The sequence below is a fragment of the Pelodiscus sinensis genome, chromosome 8, assembly GCF_052426305.1.
Source record: "Pelodiscus sinensis isolate ZL-2025 chromosome 8, ASM5242630v1, whole genome shotgun sequence".
Lineage (NCBI taxonomy): Eukaryota > Metazoa > Chordata > Testudines > Trionychidae > Pelodiscus > Pelodiscus sinensis.
In genome coordinates this window covers 6275272-6294947 of record NC_143059.1, presented here as the reverse complement: position 1 = coordinate 6294947, position 19676 = coordinate 6275272, and the positions used below count along the sequence as shown (strand labels likewise).

Genomic DNA, 19676 nt, shown 5'->3' with positions numbered 1-19676 from the left:
ACAGGCTGTGTTTACTGTTCATAAATCTAACATTAGTCAAATGCAACTCAAGTGCTATCCCTACATTAAATTCATTGATGACATCTTAAAATTGTAATAAAGGCAAGTATGAAAATGAAAAATGGAAATTTTAAGTACAGATGTGATTGGTTAACCATCAGTAGCTGAATAGACCCCCACCCATGGTGGGCAGAGGTCTGTCTAATCCATCCCTGCAGGGCCCACTGCAGGCAGGGGGTGTACCTGCAACATGGGGCACACCGTGGCGGGGGCCTCTCTAGCCCAGCTGCAGTGGGTGGGGAGGCCACTCTCCCCTGCCTGCCCCCATTTAATCAGTTAAACAATGTTTAACCAATTAATAATTATATGGGATTTTACATCTCTAGTTTTATGCCAGAATGGGAGGAAGATTTTTACATGTAAAATAGGCTACCCGACAGTCAATGAAGCGGGGATTTAAATATCCCTGGCTTCATTAAAATAAAAATGGCCACCACACTATGCTGGCTCAGCTGATCGTCGGCACAGCAAGCGAGTCAAGCCGAGGATCGGTCAACAAGGGAAGCCTTTGACGACCGCTCCTTTATGCCTCGTGAAACCAGACAAAAGCCAGCATGCTACTGGATAAACTAGTCAGTGTTGCAATGGATGGAGTCCTGCAAGGGGTGGGGATAGGGGGTGAAGTAGGCCTTATCAGACTAGAAAAGCAACCCAAATTTCCAGAGTTATTCCATCACGAACATCTCGCAGGCAGACATTTCAAGTACAAAAATGTTACAAACATGGTCCTAGAAATTGTTAGTTTCATCCATTTGAATGGGAAGTCTCACTGACAGTTCAATAATTTCATCAAAGACTTGGACCTTGAAGACAAATCTAACAATGTCTTTTTCTACTGTGTATATTTAAGAAAGGCCATGTACACTTCTGGCTCTATAACAGTGAATGAACAGGAATAGAGCAAGATGCTTCATTTTGTAGAAAAAGCTAAAGGCAGAACAAACAAAACGATCTCACCCAGGCTATGTCTGGATTTCAACGATCTATCAGAAAAAAGTACGCAGATTGCACTCCTCACACTGCGTACCTTTTTCCAGTAGTTTTTTCTGAAGAGGCTTTTCTGAAATTTGGCCTGTCTACACTGGGCCAAATTTTGGAAGAGCCTCCTCTTTCGGAAGAGCCCTTCTTCCTCGTGGAAGTGGAAAAACATGGTAAAAAAAAAAAAGCAGAAGAGCAGATACATTCCCTGGACACGGCAGAGTTTTTCGAGGATACCCGTAGTATAGACACAGCCCCAGATATTAATGTCCTCACATTAAAGCACTTTCTCTTTTTAATAGGAAGAAAATAAATGCGTGGTTAAACTTACAATTAAAAATAAGCTTTTTGAGATAACTGCAGTAACATAAGTGAAAATTAGACTTGGAGCTTATAGTGACCAGTCATGGCAAATTTGGATGAAGATTTGCTTTTTCCCCACATACAGGTTTTGTTTTTAACTATCAAAGGACTGCAGGTTATCATAAATGTTGTGATTCACACGTACATTGTATTGTCAATTTTCATAGGTAATAATTTTACCACTACCATCCTTTAAAGATACTTTTACTTCCAGTTCATTTTTTAAATTTTTATCTTAATAGGATGCTTGCAGGACTTACTGCTATGTCCATGGGCAGCTGCAGAAGGCAAGCCCGCAACCCCACTCCCAGCCCTGCCCCTTCTGCCTAGGCCCTGCCCCCCATCACAGGGAGGGAGGGCGACATGCCACCTGAGCCTCCCTGGCCCCAGCACAAGGGGCAGGCAGAGAGAACATGGCCCTCAGCCTCCCCAGCCCTGGAGGACGGGCGCTCCGGGGCAGCAACACTCTGCCCCCAGAATGCCTACAGCTGGCATTTTGGGGGCAGAGTATGGGCGGACAGCCAGGCTGGCGGTTTGGGAAAGCAGTGCCTTCCCCCACGTAGACTGCCTGAGGTTAGATCACAAATATCCCAGCCAGCAATATCCTGATGGATTATCTGCATCCATGCGGATCAGCTCTGTTTACTGTAAAAAAGGTAACGTTTTTTCCAATTTTGAGCAGATCTTTGGAGGGAGCTAAAAACGGATCATTAAAAATACTGCGAACCAGGGAAAATACTATAGAAATGCTACCTTATCCTTTTATTTAGCAAGACAACTTCCAAAGGAAGAATCTAATCCCCATTTATTCCTTCACTCTGTGTGTGTTTAAATGAAAATATATTTTTCTACCAGATAATTTCGTCAAATCAAAAATTAATTTGAAACTTTCCAGTTTTGTAATCCAGTTTTGGTTTTTCTCTCTCCCCCCATTCTTTTTTAATACAGAACTCTAACAGATGGGACTGCAGTGAAGGAGGTTCATACTGCATGCAGGTCTTCGTTTCAGATAAGCTCTCCATCGTTAATCAGAGCATAGTCCTGCACCAATACATCTTCACCAAATGTGTGCAGAAGAGAGATTTACTGATCCCCTGTAGAAACACAGAATAATTTTGATTCAATATTTACTGAGTTCCTCATTTCTGTTGAATGATAAACTACCTTAACCCATGGCCACATCAAGAAGTTAAAAATGCTCATATGCAGCTTAGATTCACTGCAATATTACTTATGTTTATATAGGTTCGCATGGATAGTTTCATGCCAACCTACCAGCAAGTCAAAAAGGCAGATGGATTGTACAGCCACTATGTGTTCCCACATACACAACTTCCATTTGGTTTGAAGAGGAAAGAGGTCAGAGGAAAACCAAGACTGAAATATGGAGTTCACTGCAGTTTGGCAAGTGACTTGCTCTGGACTGATGAGATTGGACAATGCTTTGACCTTTATTTCTCTGTGTTAATAGAAGGACTTCTAGTGCTGTGTTCCAACTAACTAATAAAGCTTACTTTTTCTTGAAATAGTACTTCAGTGTCACTCCACATACTGAGTGAAGTACATTAGCCTTGAAAACTGTGCAAGTCTCTATCAGAAATATTTCAGGCTGGGTCTACACTACGGAGTTCGGTCAACATAAGGCAGCTACACTGCTCATCTAAGCCACTCACTATACTGCTTAGGTCAGTGTAGTTAGGTAGACACAGTATCAGTGTAAACACTCCGTTGACTGTTCTAGCTGCCTGCCCTGGATGGCTGACAGCCCAGCAGCCCCGGCGATTGTCAGCTGTCAGCCAGCCCCAGGCAGTGGTGCTTCTGGCAGCCGTCAGTGCTCCCACACTGTAACTTAGGGATGTTAAAATGTGTGTAACTAAGTAGCCATGCAACTGCTGAAAATGTCAACAGTTACACGCAGGCTGTCAGTAAGCTCCCTCCTGCTCCCCGCGAATCTGCAGCTGTATAAAAGGCAGCAGCACAGGGCAGCAGGTGGCTCCCCATGAACTGGTGCACATAGGGAACCAGCTTTTAAGCCAGCTCCTAGTGCATACCAGGAGCCTATATGTAACCGTGAATGTTAACCAATGATCCCATGCTCATGGGTTAACCATGTATATGGTTACACTTTCACATCCCTACTTTCAGTTAAATTGGTAGAAGTGCTCATGCTGAGGACAAACACCACTGACAGACAGAGGGTAACATGGACATGAAAAATCGATTTAATTACTGCCGTTGCTGTACGTCGATTTAATGTAAGTCACATTAGTTTTGTAGTGTAGGCTTCTTCTCAGTTGGAGATGCTTACTGTATGCAGAATGCCCAGAAGTTCAGTCTCAGGAGGTGATGAGGCTGCTTGGTTTACCCAAGAGGAAGGGTCAGAACACTTGGAGCTTTGGCACATTGGAACAATCTCTCGGAAAATCTCTGTCAAAGGTGGGGACGTAGCTCTGATCCTGTGAATCTGTGACAGATGGTCTACCAATGAACATCTGTCCTGTTCTTACCCCTCGTATGGCACTGATCAGGGGAATTTATTGCCAGAATGAGGAAGCGTGAAGATATCTTCTGTTAAGAGCAGTTTAGCGCTAGTCAACTCAACCCAATTGTCATGGATCTGTTCTTATTCACACTTTACCCTGTTTCCCTGGATGCTCAGAATGCCTGGCAGTACCAGCTCCATCAGCGCTTGAGTGTACAGCAGATTACAAAGCCAACTGAGGCTAGGAGTAGTGATTTTGGTCCAAAGCTGACAGTCTGTGAGAACGATACCCCACCCAACCCCAGAAAGAGAGTAATTTTTTCTGACCACAGCTGCACTTCTACTACTTGCCAGCCACCATTCACAGACTATTCAAGAGGGATTCTGTTTTTCAGGGTTTATTTTTTGAGTGTTATATAAAAATCCATAAATTGAGGGCTTTGGAGGTGTACGTGTGTATGTGTACACGTACACAGAGTAGCAAATAATATACAGTCTATTCATCACACACGTTATGCATTACCATAGTATTGTAATGTGAAATGCCTGTGTGGTTCCTTAGTATGCTTTATCAAGGCTCTGTTTCACTACATTAAGCACAGTAGGGAACCTTTAGTGAGCACCAGCAGGGTCTGCACAGACCAATTACCATGCAACGCATTAGTGTGCTTTAAAAATATGATGCTCCTATATGGTCTGCATTATTGCTTTGTGTAGACAAGACCTCAGATACAAGTATTTATTAGTGTTTATCTAAAACACTGGAATGTTTTTGTTATGTTGTATCAGGGTGTTTTATTAGTGTCTAATAATTAAAACCAAAAATCACAAGCCCTACCATTAAAATACTGATTTTAATATTCAATGCTGTTGGAGAACTAAACGTAACAACCGGAAGCTAAATGTGGAGAGCAGATCCATCTGCTAATGCCATCAGTGTGTAACTATTAAAAAACTTCCCATCATCTCTCTGAAAGCTCATTGGATGATGTTATCCTGCAAAAATACCAAGTACTTTCAATACCTCCATGAATAGTAAGTGCACTTTGGGGGACTTGACTCTCCCTAGAGAACAAAGCTTTCTACTGTTTTCCTAACTCCAAGCAGTGCTGAAGACTTCCTTGAACCATTCCATGCCTTTTTGAACTGCTAAGGAGTCAAAACAACTTTGGAATTACCATACACAATTTACTGCCTCCTATTTATCTGAACTGAAGGGTGTCCTGCTGAACAGTGAAAGAACAGCTGCTGTGTCTCCATTCAATTTAAGCTGGCATACACAAAGACATTCAAGTATAAAGAAACTATAAAGCAGCCAAAGCAATATTTTGCAGTCTGAATCCTCTCTTACTCATCATAGTTACAGCACAAATGTTTCCACCAGAACATTGAGATTAATAACCACAACATTTGCTCAAAGCAAACCTTGTTAGACTGTGTTATATTACCTTTTTACACTAATTCAGTACAACAAATGTTCCACTCCCCCTCAAAAGGTAGTAACATGTGGGTATGGAATGAGAATATTGGATTGTTCTTCAAGTGTAAGTTCACAAGTCCATGAGACATTTGTAAAACATTTTGCTAGCTTTAAGACTTTTTTGTTCATTCAATGCAGAGCATTTTAGCTGTGTTTGGCATAGAAGTCTCAATTATTTTGAGCCCAGTGTCAAAGCTCCAATAGACATTAAAAGGAAGGGGGAAAGCTAATGGAATTGGAATGCTACCAAAGTAAAAATTGCTACAAGGAAAGTGATCCCTAAAGGTTTATATACAATTCACCTTTTCTTAAAAATTGTGTAGTTTGCTGGAAGCAAGTTCACTACAAATAGTTCAAAGAAAACTAAGAAAGATAATAGAAAAAGAAACCAGTGTGCAGAGTCTGATTTCAAACAAAATCTGTATTAATAGTCAAGGGACTAGTCGCTTACATCCCTAACTCAGTACAGTGTCTCTCTAAAGGAAACTGAAGTCCACATCAAATCACATATATTTTAAAGGCTTTTTTAAGACAGAACCACCTCTTGATATGAAGATCAAAACATGAAGCAGAATTCTCACCCCTGCCATAAAATAATGTGATGTCTGCTGTGTAAAAACACACTGTTGTGATATAACTGGGCCTGTAAACTTAATCTAAATTATGAGTTTAACTGTGAAAGTTAATAAAATGTCAACCCAAAACAATATGGGCTACGGTCTATAAGGGAGACAGAGAAACTGAATTAGTCCAAACAACAAGGCCTACTGATACAATTCAAGGTTTGCATTAAGAACATGTCCAGTAAACAAGAGAAGTACAGAATCAGAAATCAGTGAACCAAAACTGATGTGTTGGGAATTAGGCCTAATTTGTGGCCCAAATAATGAGGCTCTGGGGTCTTCTGACCATCACTCCCCATTCTGGGATCCTTAGCCCGTCATTCTCCCTTTCGGAGTCCTTAAGGGAAGATGTTGAAAAACGGGCTACATCACCATCATGACTGCTACCATCTCCAGAAAGCCTGGGACCTTCTTCATTCTAATCCTGAGAAATGTCTTGACCAGACATTTCAGGCCAGAGAGAGAGAGGGATCCAGGTGACAACCACCTCCACTGGTTTCAGCAAAACCAGAATATCATCTGGAACGTAAGCCATGGTCTCTGTACCACCCCCATATGTCTTGTTCCTTCACTACCTTATTTCTTCTCTTACATAGTCCTCTCCTTTTTTCTTTCGGTCTAATAAAAGTCCAGCATAGAAGGCCAGGACTGTATATTCTGTAACACTGCTGAAGGCCTGTGACCAGAAAGATGCATCTAAAAACAATGCCTTCAACAGCTGGATGCTGGTACAAGTTACCAGACCTTGACAGCACTGATAGGAACATATGCTGTTCCTGTATTTCTCCAGGTTGCAGTGAAAGTAAACACCAAAGACAGAAGCTGCATTTCCTATCTTTGCTGTTTTCTTCTCTTCCCTTTGAGTGTGTGTATCTAGTTCTGTATTCCAGTAAATAGAATCAGATTTCAAAAACGACAACCGTTCCAGCCCACCTTACTAACTTCCCTTTTCCTCAGGGATGTAAGTAGATGATAGGATAGTGTTTCTTAAATGTTTTAATTCTGCGGAACACCGGGGGAATTTTTTTTTTTTTTTTTTTAAAGCGGAACACCGGGGGAAAGTTGAGGGGAAAAAAGTTGCGGCCCCTTTAACTGTCGTGCGTGTTGTCCTAGCTGAGTTTCTGTTTCCGCCAAGGAAGGGGGGGGAAAAAAAGTTAAGAGGCCACAGTACACCTCCAACTGTCTCGCAGCACACCGGTGTGCCACAGTACACAGTTTAAGAAACACTGTGCTAGGACTCAATGGAGCACCCTACACCAGGCCTGGCGTCCCTCGCGAGAGAGGGTTTCTGAGGGCATACCCCCATCCAGCCAGTACTTCACAGTTGCCACCACTACTCATCTACACAGTATTTGGTAGCCTGCAAAGAACCAAGGCCCCGGGTCAAGTGGACAGACTTGGGCTAGCAAAGCTGGCCCTTGCACTCCAAATATAGTTGTGCAGTCTGACAGGTACGGCTGAGGTTGCAGCTTGGGCTTTGAGAGGGATGGGCTTCTGGGCCAGAGCTCCATCCCAAACTACAACTGCAAAGCACTGTCTGCACAGCTATATTTTGAACACAAACACAAGACCAGCTAGCTCAAGTCTATCCATCTTGTGGGCTCCAAAATGCTGTACAGACATTCCCTACGGGGCATCTCCCATTTCCTCCCTTCTCTTCCCTAGCCAGCCCTTGATGACTGCACTACAGAAAGAGGAAAGGCTCAGCATTGCATAAGAGTAACTGTACAAGAGACACCCAAACAGGCCAAATAAAAACCAAAGTTCAATCTGTCTTCACAGAAGTGATATCAATTTCTTGCAATAGTTCATGCCAGGTATGGGGCAATGTTCCCTCTAATCTTTTCCATCCATGTGCAGAATAAAAACATGCACTGAAGCATGTGCGAATGAGCACCACTAATAGAAACAAAAATCCTAACTGTGGGTGCTCTGCTAACCAGCTGGGCAGCACTTGAATCTCTCCTGAGCAGTTGCACAAGTGCACAGCTTACAAGGAACAGTGGAATAGGGACTGCCATGTAGAGGCATTAACATTAGCTGATGTCTCTAATACCATATACCTTGTTTTAGTCAAACTATTATACCATCTACATTTTTTGTTAGTTTCTAAGGTGCTGCATGACTATTCATTGTTTTTTAAATTTTATCAGAGGCCAGTGAGGGCACTGCAGGTATCCATTTTGATAGCCAAATCCAAGGATAATATGCCATTAACTACTACTGCACACAAAAAAGGAGAGCATATTAAGAGCGCTTTGGTGAGCCCCTGGTAGCACAAAGGCTTATCATTCATCAAGATACAACTTGCTATATAACCCTTTCAAAAGCAGCACGAATTCTCCTCTCAGGATGGGAGCCGACCGTATGGATAGCAACACAGTAGGACAGAACAGAGCCAATGGGAGCTGTGAAGCTCCGTGGCACCAGTACATACAAACCAGGGAGGCCAGTTAAAGTGTTTCTGAAAGTGTTTCTGTGGTACACTTTCAGAAGTACTGCTCAATGGGATAATATATTTATTTGGCTTTCTCCCTCCTTTTTTGAGGGGGTTGGGTACCGCTGAAATCCTACCAGCCCAGCATTAAATGTGTCTAGTTCTCTTGCTTTCACTATGACACAAATCAAAGACTATTGTGTGTAAAAGTCCTAATTCAGCAGAAATTTTGGCATATGAATAGTCTCATTGGCTTCAACAGGACATAAGCACTACACAAATTCTTCAATAAGGACCTTCATGCATTAAAAGTCAGTTTACACCATTTTTTTCAGTTGACTTCCCCTCCCCTTGAAAACTTTGTAGTATGCGTGAATCATTTTGATGAATAAGCCCCCTATATGCTTTACAATATTTGAAGCTGGGTAACAAAAAATCCAGGTAACTGTCTCTATATGAACTGTGCAGCATTGTAGTCCAAGGCTTGAAGCTGTTTAAACACTGGAGCTATGTGAAAGAAATGCATATCTGAAATGAAGCTATATTATATTTACTAAGACATTTGACACTGAAGCTGTTCTACATATAAAAATGGGTTGGGGGAAAGGACCCAAACTACCACACTGCAGACATTCACCCTTAGAAGTAGCATCTGCTATATGACTCCCAACATTGTAATGGCAGAAGCTATTCCACAAGAATGAAATGTCAAGTTAATGAGGAAGGAAATTCACAATAAAATGAAAGAGAATTACAAATAGCCACCTCAAAAGGACAAAGTCTGAGGAATAGTGATACACAGTGTTTAAGAATTACAAATAAAGTATGGGATGATGAGAAGTGAGGCTTTCTGTTCAGGGTTTGAGATAAGATTCGGTCTATTTCTGGTTCTCTGTTCCAGCTGTCATTTCAACTATGAATGTTCTTAATATAGCAAGTGCCAATAAAGACATAGTGTTACCTGACTAAAAGCATTCTTACGGACAGGGACTACATGCAACAATAGGGTGCACATTAAAGAGAAGAATTACAACTGATTTCAATACAATTGGAAGCAAACGTTTAGAAACATCACATAAAAAAGTTCTGTAATAGTACAAGCAAGCAAATCATGTGACTATACAAAATAGAGATAATATTAAACAAGATACATACAGCTATGGTTTAGGCCAGGGGTTTTCAAACTTGTGATACCGTGACTCCCCTCTCAGTTGCTCGCGACCCCCTTCAAGTTGTTCACGATCCCTCCCCAAGTTGCTCGTGACCCCCCCGGAGGGTCAGGACCCACAGTTTGAGAAACACTGGTTTAGGCAACGTCAAATGAAATTAAGTGCATCAGATTAACTGAAGTGGATGGCCACTAACTGTCATTCAAAGGAAATGAGGGCTGTGAATTGAACTGTCCCCCCTATCCTTTAAGATGGGACTAACAAGGAAAACGTACATTTTAAAATCAAGACCAAATTAATGCCACATTTGGAACACAAAAGAACTAGAAAAACATACTGAAGTTCACCACAACCAACTGACATTTTTTAAACATAATTCTCTAGTAATTAGGTGTAAAGTGGTGTTTAAAAATCTTAATACATGTTGGCCGTGTTTTTAAAAACAGGATTTGTTCACCCAGAGTACCCACTCTGCCAAGGAAGCAACTACACACCCCAAATTCTAGCCATAAGGAGAAAAATACAGTAAAACTCCGATGGTCCAGCATCTGATGGTCCGGCACTCCTGGTGGTCCGGCACCATCAGGAACCCGGAAGTGCTCCGGGCAGCCGGACCATTGGAGCTGCTCTGCCCCCAGCTTCCCCAATTCAGCCGCAGCTAAAACTGACCAGCGGCTGAATCAGAGAAGCCGGGGGCAGAGCAGCAGGAGTGCTGCCAGGTAGGTCCCATAGCGCTGCCCCTCGCGGCTGCGGGACCAACCCGGCAGCACCCCAGCTGTCCCCGATTCAGCCGCTGCTGATATTGATCAGTGGCTGACTCCAGGAAGCCCAAGGCGAAGCCCGAGGTAGATCTGCTCTAAGGAGTCAGCCGCTGATCAGTATAAGCAGCGGCTGACTTGGGGACACCTGGGGCAGAGCAGCTGGGGGACTGCCGGGTTGGTCCGGTAGCGCCGACCCTTGGCGCCGCGAGACCAACCCGGCAGCACCCCAGCTGCTCTTGGGAACGCCTGGGGCAGAGCAGCTGGGGGGCTGCCAGGTTGGTCTCGCGGCGCCAAGGGTCGGCGCTACCGGACCAACCCGGCAGCACTCCATCTGCTCTACTGCAGGTGTCCTTGATTCAACCACTGCTGAAACTGACCAGCAGTGGCTGAATCAGGGATGCCTGGGGCAGAGCCGAATTATCGGAAGGGGGGGCTATGAGGGGTCTGCGGTGGCATCCCCCCCACTCCACCCCAAACCCCTCATAGCCCCCCCTTCCAATAGTCTGGCATATCTGATAATCCGGCACCCCCGGGTCCTAAAGGTGCCAGATTATCGGAAGTTAACTGTATCTGGAAAACAAACTGCTACGTCTTGGTAAGCTGATGTAGTACAATCGTATTCTGCAGTTTCCACCACATTCTGAACTGTTTTCTGTAGCCCCATAGCATCCATAAGTCAAAATGCGCAGGAAGGCCAAGCCTTTTTACAGTCCATTGTCCTCAGTGCTGGACCATTGAAGTGTTAGCAGTAAGCATCATCCAAAGTAGCGTAGTTGAACTATAGCTATGTTAGTCAATATTCATAACATTGAATATAAAAATGATACCTGCACACAAATAGGATAATCATATTCAACAAACCAATGCTACCTTACATAAGTTATCGTGCGTAAAGTACATCGTATGTCATATTCACAGCCTAAACATATTTTCATAAAGAATATGGAATGGAATGTCACACAGATATCTGCCTCCACAGATTGCACCAAATATCTAAAAGCTTTTAGCCATAAAGTTATCAGGCTGAAAATGGTTTCACCACAATAAAGTTACACTGAAACAATAACATGACTCCTCAGACTAGCTACAAGTTATAGATTTTCTGCAACACAGGTGATGTGTTAGCATTGTCAACATTCTGAACTGCTATGTCCACCCAATCACATTCAGGTTACCAATCACCAATGTCCTCAATTTTTCTGCCTAGAAGCAAGTTGAGGAGACAGTCACTAACTGTTTAGCTAACTGAAACAGTTAAGATCGTTACATTGATAAATAAGAAGTGGAAGATTCCTTTCAGAAAGGGTTGGAAGAGACTAGAAAGAAGTCACAGAATAGATCAGCAGAACAAAAGATTATATTCCATTCAAATGAAGAATTGATTCATCTCTTTTACAGATCACTCTCAACTGATGAAAACAAAAAACCGAGCTATTGATGTGTGCCAGCAAGCATTACCCCAAAGCTGGTTTCTTTTTGACTATTCATCTAAAAAGTTAATCAACTGGAATTATCAAATTATTTGATCAAAAGAGATGACCACTATTTACAGAGAATGTCCAAAGATCACTAAATCATCAAGTAACTGCAGGTACACTGAAGTAAAACAGATGTTTCTATCCCTTTCTGAATAGGAAACTACTCCTAAACAAGCAGTTCTATCTATAAATATTCTCTCCTTAAATACAATGATTAGATCATATATTTTAAGTCATAACGGTAAGCTATACAAAGCTACAGTGAAATATTTTTATCTTCTCTTTAGCTAGGCAGAACTCCTCCAGCAAGTTACTTTTCATTTTTCAATTGTTTTAGGAATCCAGTTGGGCTGGTGGAATAATTAGTTTCTTTGATTCTAGAGGGATATACCCAAGTATCAGAGACTTATTGTTGTTCTACTTGTTAAAGCAGGTAAAATTGTACATATATAGGAGCATGCGCATGCCCTTTGTTACCCCCAATACATCCTTAATTAAGACCCAAAAAGGAAAAGCTCGATTTTTAAAAAAGTCTCAAGAATAACTACTGCAAACTGACTGCTACCTCCCAATGAATCATCACATTAAATTCCCCCCAAAACCCTTAAGCTTGCCTTGTGCATACTGGAGTTATCATCTCACACATCAATTAAATTGGTGGAGATGGGGAGCGAGGGAACGACAAATGGAATAAATTGTTTTGCAATCAATACCTGCCAAAACGCTCAAATCATTTCTGTTCATTAAGAATGTTCAGTCCTGAGTGTGCTACTACATCGTTTACTGTGACAATGGTGCAGCTCCTAGCCTGTGTACCCCACTAATGCACCTAGGCATACCTAAGTACACACTAAGTAGTTCTCAGAACCCACACTACCAACTTCCCCAGAAGCACCAGATGACGACAGGGACAAGCATTCACTGGGAGTCACAGCCCGCCCTTATTGCTGCTTATTTCTGTCTGCTAAGCTCCAGCACAGAATCTGAAGAGTGATGACTGGGGGTGGGGAGCCTTGTGCATCCAGATCCACCAATAAGACAAAGAAAACCGTGACCGCTGCGCCCCATTAGGGATAATCTGCTCACTGCAACAACCAAATAGTCCCCCACTGCCCAGCTAACAACCCATCACATTCTAGAGAGGGCTTCCCTCTCCCCCTCCCCCCAAAATAATCATAGCACACCCAGAGGAGATCATTGTCTGCCACCACTATCAGCAAAGGCTGCAGGACAGCCCACCTGCTACCACTGCTGCTTCAAGTAACAGCTGCCAGATAGAGGAACCTCAGTGAGGTACTGGGAAAGGGAAAGCTTAACTATTCGAAAGATGGTGGGTGAGAGGTGGCAAGAACTAATAAAACTGAGGTAGCAGGAAGAGTGCAGAACTGATGACTTTCCAAGGAACCGGAAGGAAGCCATGCTTTACCCAGATAATGTTATTTAGTTTAATATTAAGGGTCTATGTTAGAATGTGACTAACATCTCTTGAGCAATATCAGAATCACACACATTCTATTCATGTAACACCCACGCACACTGATGACAGGAACTAGTTGTAGAAAGAAACAGTCATTTACTTCTAAAAGCCTAAGACAGTCTTTTTGGGAGTACACACACACACACACACACACACACACACACACACACACACACACACACACACACACACACACACACACACACACACACACACACACACACACACACACACACACACACACACACACACACACACACTTAAAGGCCCTGTTGTGCAGACCTAAAGGTTTTTCAAATCTAAAGACCCTGTTTACGAAAAAAAAAATATCACTTGTCTCCATTGTTCTATGGATTATTTAGTTATTTGTGGCAAGAACTGGTTTAATCAATTTTAGTTAATTACTCCTTTCCTATGTAGCATGTACCAGGGAAAAAGTATTCAAACTACCACAGCTGCAGACCAAGATATCTACCACCACTCATGAAACATGTACTCATGAATAACAATGGCTTCTGCCCATTTGGGGTTGTTGTTGAAAGGCTAACAGATATTCCCTCAATTCTGCAGAACAACTATTTTAACTCTATACATCACTGTGCGTAAACACTAATAGAAATCCAGAAGCCAGCACAAACTAGTAGTTGCATTGTAATTATAAACAAAATTCAGACTGAGCATATGGTTTATTTACCTTCATTTTTATTAGCTATAAGGGATTTTTTTAGAGATCACAGTCTAGCAGTAATTCTGGGTACGTAATTAAGTGGCCAGTCTATGTCCAAAGACTTCCCAGCAAGACAGTTCACAAAACTTATTTTTTAACTACTCCCTAATTATAGACAGGTAATTTTGCACAGTACTATAACTTCTCTTAAAATGGTAGATTAACTAGTGACTCAGTCTCAGAAATTCATTTTATTCTTCACTATTAAGCTAAATTGTATCCAGCTGAGTTTGACCAAAATAAAAGTTCTGAACTTCATTTCACAGAACAATTAATTAAATAGGGCTGTCAAATCTACTCACACATCAGTTACTGTTCAGTTTATATGCTTTCCATTTTACAGGCATTGAAAGAGCCCAAAATAAATCCAGCCTAGTGATTAAAGCAACATGAAACAAAAATTTCACCCTATAGCAGTGGTTCCTATCCCACCTTGCTCAGATTTGGACAAACTGCCTACTGCTGCCTCAGTCATCTTGACAAGAGATGCAGTTGGGCCAAACTTGGACAGTGTTGTGACCCCAGGAGCCAGGTCACAATGCTGGGAGCAGGGAACTGGGCCCAGGCACATGGAACAGCTGCTGGATGAGTTTGTGGCAGACTCATACAGCAACACCACCACTACCATCCATACTGAGGTCTTCCACACACACCCTGATGCAGTCTTACCCAGCTATGGATGGGTAAGGAAGATGAATAAATTACTAAAAAATAAAATAAAAATTGATACAAGAATAAAAAGCATTTCATTAAGTTCTAGCTTTTAGCCCACTGGCAGCAAAAGAAACCCTCTAACTACTTACAGCACTGACTTCTTCAAAGAGGATCCTTAAGAACAGAAGCAACACACATCTCTGTATATTGTCAGTTCTGCGCTAAAACTCAAACCTCAACATCATGGTCTTAGTTTTAGTGCATAAAAACACATTTTTGCAAGAATCTTCAGCCACCCATGTTTTCCTCCACTTAGCATGGGTTCTGAGCACTGACCATACGTAGCATAAGTCTTCCAGCTAGCAACCTACTGGATATTCTGTCAAAGGCTGACTTACAAGCAATTTCTTTATGAGTGATGCACTACACTTAGCATTTTTACAAAAAATATAATTAGAAATGGAAATTCCTGACTATGGACAAGTAGTACAACCTGCCCCTTCCTGGACAGACATGTTATTCAACTGCAATGTCACCGGGTCACCAGTACAGCCTTTTTCTCTCTCCATCGTCTTCTCAGGAAACTTGTCTGTAAATATCAGGCTGCTTTTTTGTTTTTTTTAAACTATTTCAAAGTTCCTACAGATCTCTTCAGTTCTACCAACTGATTATGTCTCCAACTTCTAGGTTTGACAAAACACTAAAAACTTATTTAAATTGAGTATAAACAACACACAAAGATGAATAAACTTCCTAGTTCTTACTGTAAATAGGGACAGCAGAAGTTCACAAAAGCTGCTTCTTCTCTCAAGAGCCTACTGACAAATTTGCTCCCATTCTTTCTCCATAACACTGAGCTAAGGAACCTTTTCAGGAACATTTCTGATTCAACACCACCTCTAGTGACTCTGCATTTCTGAAGCAAGCCAAGCCACATGGCTACAGGGGAGAAATAGTACTTATTATACCACAAATAGCTTATGGGCAAATATTAAATTAAGAGGCCTCCCACATCCACAGCCCAAAAGGGAAGACAAACTAAGTGGCATTAATTGTCAAGAACAAAGTAATCTTTGTATGACTGCATTTCCCCAACACAATCTACTGTCATCTGAAGAAGTAGGTTGCACCCATGAAAGCTCATGATAATATCTACGTGTTTTTGTTTGAGGTCCTAGTCTATTTGTTGTTTAAGTTTTTCCTGTTACAGACTCACTCAGCTGTCCCTCGGATACTTTTATCTAGTTAAAACTCTATAATATTACACAGTGAAGTGAAATCAAACTAGCTTTACACTGAATGACAAAACTTCACTACATAATTCACCTTGGAAGGAAACCTTGGGCAAAATTGCCTCAGACACTTAATATTCACTTTATTAGGACTTATATACTAAACTCCTTTGCCCACAGATCTAAATAAAGAGCACAAATATTCCAGACAGATATTTAATACTGTTAAAATTCTGTGCCCAAGATGCTTTCCCTAACAGCTACTGCTACAACGTGTAAAGTTAGCAAAACTTCTAAGTTAGAAGTGAGTACTAATATCTCAAGTCTTGTGCAGATATCAAATTTGTTTCTGTGTCTATATTCAGACAGGGTCCGTGGATATAAAGCAGGTATATTTGCGGAGCTCCACTAAATCCACAGTAATAAGTACTGAATGGAATTCCTGGGGAATTACCATGGCATGTAATTGCACAGTCTACATATCCTTTATCAGGCCTTTCAGCCATGTGCCTTCCCCCCTCCCCCCGCCCTCACATCTCACAGCAGCCTCTTGGCCTCAGCTTGGAGGTCAGTCATGTTTGGACATTCTATCTTAAATAATAGAATTTGTATTTTCTGAAGCATCGGTATAGCAGTAATTGACAGTCATCCAATATTTATTATGTATGTAAAATGGAAATATAGTCGACATTCCCAGAGCAGATGTTATATCCTGCTGTAGTACCACATTAAAAGTAGTATAAAAATCTTTTTTTTAAAATGGACTGCAACAGGATTTTTTGGTGCAGATTCCTGCTTAGAAGGTGGTAAAGACTTGTGTCCCAATTTTAAGGAACTGATGCTGACAAGGTAGAACACACTTTTCACAAGCATCTTAAAAAAGATTAATGACCAAAATGAAGAATTTAATGTGATATGGGAGTAATTAATCTTTTCTATAAAGGAAATTATGAACATACAAGGAAAAACTACATGCAATCTCTAGAGAGTTATTGTGGAGCTAGGAAATGGTACAGCAACTTAACTATTTACAAAGCTTTGACTGTAGCTTGTTATTATTTAGATATAACTTAGTATCAGTGTTTTAAATTCAATGAAAACATTTTAATGCATTCCAGTCTTTTGGAAATACAAGACAATTCAGTTAGCAACAACACTGCAGACTGTTGAAGGACTGCTTTGGAGGCAATGTTTCAAAAAATTAGAGTTTAAAATTTATTTTTAGTTGTCTCTAGTTATGGTTACCATTTTGTGAGCAGTAACTCATTGTTGAAAAACACAATCCCAGCTTTTATCTGAAACAAACAAGAAGTCCTGACTCCACACATACCAATACCAATGGCTATGCTAACGGTGCATCCCTCTTCACTGCAAACAAACCCTAATATCATTACTGATTTGTACACTTAAAAAAAAAGAAAACCATATATCTCATCAAAGCAGCTTTTCGGCTTATTTATAGATAAAACAAAGTAGAGATAAACACTTTATGGATATAAACAAGAGATTGATGATGTGGCCTTAGGTCAAAGATGCGTCAGCTGTTTCAAAATGTATGCTTCACCACAAGGAGAGAATGATGCTGATTTCAATCATTATGGTGCATTACTGCCTCTGAACAGGGTGCATAAAATAAAAGATCAATTTTTTAGGCCATTAAGAACAACTGTTGCATTTGGCACTATTGAACAATCAGCCGAACTCCCAAAACAACTCCACAGGCAAACAATAATTAAGCAATCTGATGCATTTTTAAAATCAAAACAGAAGGAACACTTTTCAATGCGAGAGCCAATCATTTCTGAACGGAAACATCTTCCACTTCTTAGGATGGCAGCATCTTCCTTGCAAAGCAGAAAGGAGCAAGTTATCAGGAGCTGCGTGCGTACATGAATGTACAGTGTAGATGCAAACTGCTATTAGGTGAGGAGATGTAAGAAATCCCAGCTAGAGAAAATAAGACAGAGGGGGACTGAATCTGCCCTCCCCCCACCTACCCAGGAGAAGGCTGCAGAGTGCCAATGACACGGAGGGACTGGAAGAGCAGGACCAGGGCGAGCGGCACTGTAGTTGGTGCCGTGACTTCTCACCTTCCCCTGGGCAGAAGGGGTAAGCTTGCAGGTGACTGGAGACCCTCAGGAGGGGGCTGCTGGTGGTGATGGACTAGGGCACACTGAGAAGGCTGGGGTGCACTGAGGAGGAGGAGCAGGCAGGTGGCAAAGGCTGGGGAACACTGAGGAAGAGGGAGGTTGCGGTGACTGGGGCACACTGAGGAGGAGCAGCAAAGAGCTAGGGCACACTGAGGGGGAGCTGGCAGTGACCAGGAGCACTGAGCAGGAAGGAGGCGGTGGTGGCTGGAGCGCATTGAGGAGAAGGAGGGAGGAGCAAGGAGCTGGGGTGTGCACTGAGGAGGAGGAGCTGGGAACTGGGGCGGCAGCTGGGGGGCACCAGAGGGGGAGGAAAGAGCTTGCAGTAGCAGGGGGGCACAGAGGGGAAGGGGGCAGCTGACAGTGGCAGGGGGGCACAGAGGGGGAGGAGGGGGCTGGTGGTGGCCGAGGGGACAGGGGGAGCTGGTGGTGGCCAGGGGGCACTGAGGGAGCTGGCGGGGGGGGGGGGCTCTGAGGGGGCTGGATGGGAGGAGGGGGCCAGGATGCAATGGGGGGGGGGGGAAGGAGCTGGCAGGGGCCGGGGGCACTGAGGGGGAGGAGACTGGGGGACACACGGGGGGGCGCTTCCCGAGGCTCCCCTGGCAGCCGAGGGGCACTGAGGGGGAGGGGGCGGGGGGCACTGAGGGGAAGGGGGCGGCGGGGGGAGGGGAAGGGGGGGCGGGGGGCACTGAGGGGCTGGCGGGGCCCGGGGGGCACTGAGGGGAAGGGGCTGGCGGGGGGAGGGGCGGGGGGCACTGAGGGGCTGGCGGGGCCGGGTGCCGCTTCCCGAGGCTCCCCTGGCGGCCGGGCGCGGCGCAGCAGGTAGCAGCCCGGGGCGGGGGCGGCGCGGAGCCAGCGGAGAAGTTCGAGGCGGGGCGGCCTGGCGCCCACACTCACCCGGACCAGGTTGCTGACGGCGGCCTGCACCGCGGCCACGGGGGCGGTCAGGTCCGGGATGGCCTTGCCGTCCACCTCCCCCTCCTCGTGCATGATGACCAGGTGCGAGATCTGCTGCGCCACGGGCTCCAGGATGCTCTCGATGGTGCGGGTGTGGAAGACCGGCATGGCGGCGGCGGGGCGCGGGGCCGGAGCCCGGACTCCGCACAAACTCGCCCCCGCGGCGGGAGCCAAAGCAACTACCGCGGCCCGAGCGGAACTCCCGGCCGGGGGACTCGAACTCGCCACCCGCCGCCGCCTACCCAGTCCACTGACTCGCCGCCTGCCGCCGGGAGGGGGCTTTCAACCGGCGCAGCCTACCCCTCTCCTCCCCGCCCACTCCCCTGATCCTGCCCAATGGTGGCGCCCGGCCTGCGGCCCCCACTGGCTGCGGCGCCACGTCCCTCAACATTCCAACGCCTCCAGCCCGCTTTTCCCAACCAAGTTTGGTTGCACAGGCGCTGGTTTCCCAGACTCGAGGTGACGTCGGACATTCTGGTGTCCATATAAGGAGATGGATAAAAGCGGAGCAGCTGGGTTAACTGGGAATGAAAGATTCCAAAAGCGTGAGGGCTGGGGAACGCCCTGGTCAGCTGGTCTCTTGGGGTCTCCGCTCCCTTTGGCTGGGCGGTGGGTGCGGGGGCTGCTTCTCCCACTAGGCTCCGTGCACCT

The 19676-nt window shown here is 44.0% G+C and overlaps 1 protein-coding gene across 4 annotated transcripts in view; it reads right to left on the bottom strand.

Moving 5' to 3' along the window:
- The window catches only part of VCL (vinculin), an 81162-nt gene extending 61827 nt beyond the window's left edge, over nt 1–19335 (bottom strand). The window contains exon 1 of one of the 4 annotated variants that reach the window (XM_075935750.2): nt 18966–19335. In XM_075935750.2, the coding sequence (XP_075791865.1) occupies nt 18966–19133 (168 nt within the window). In that variant the 5' untranslated portion in view covers nt 19134–19335. The remainder of the gene's footprint in view (nt 1–18965) is intronic. The other 3 variants (XM_075935751.2, XM_075935752.2, XM_075935753.2) reach the window with 3 other exon arrangements.
- Nucleotides 19336–19676: the final 341 nt, after the last annotated feature.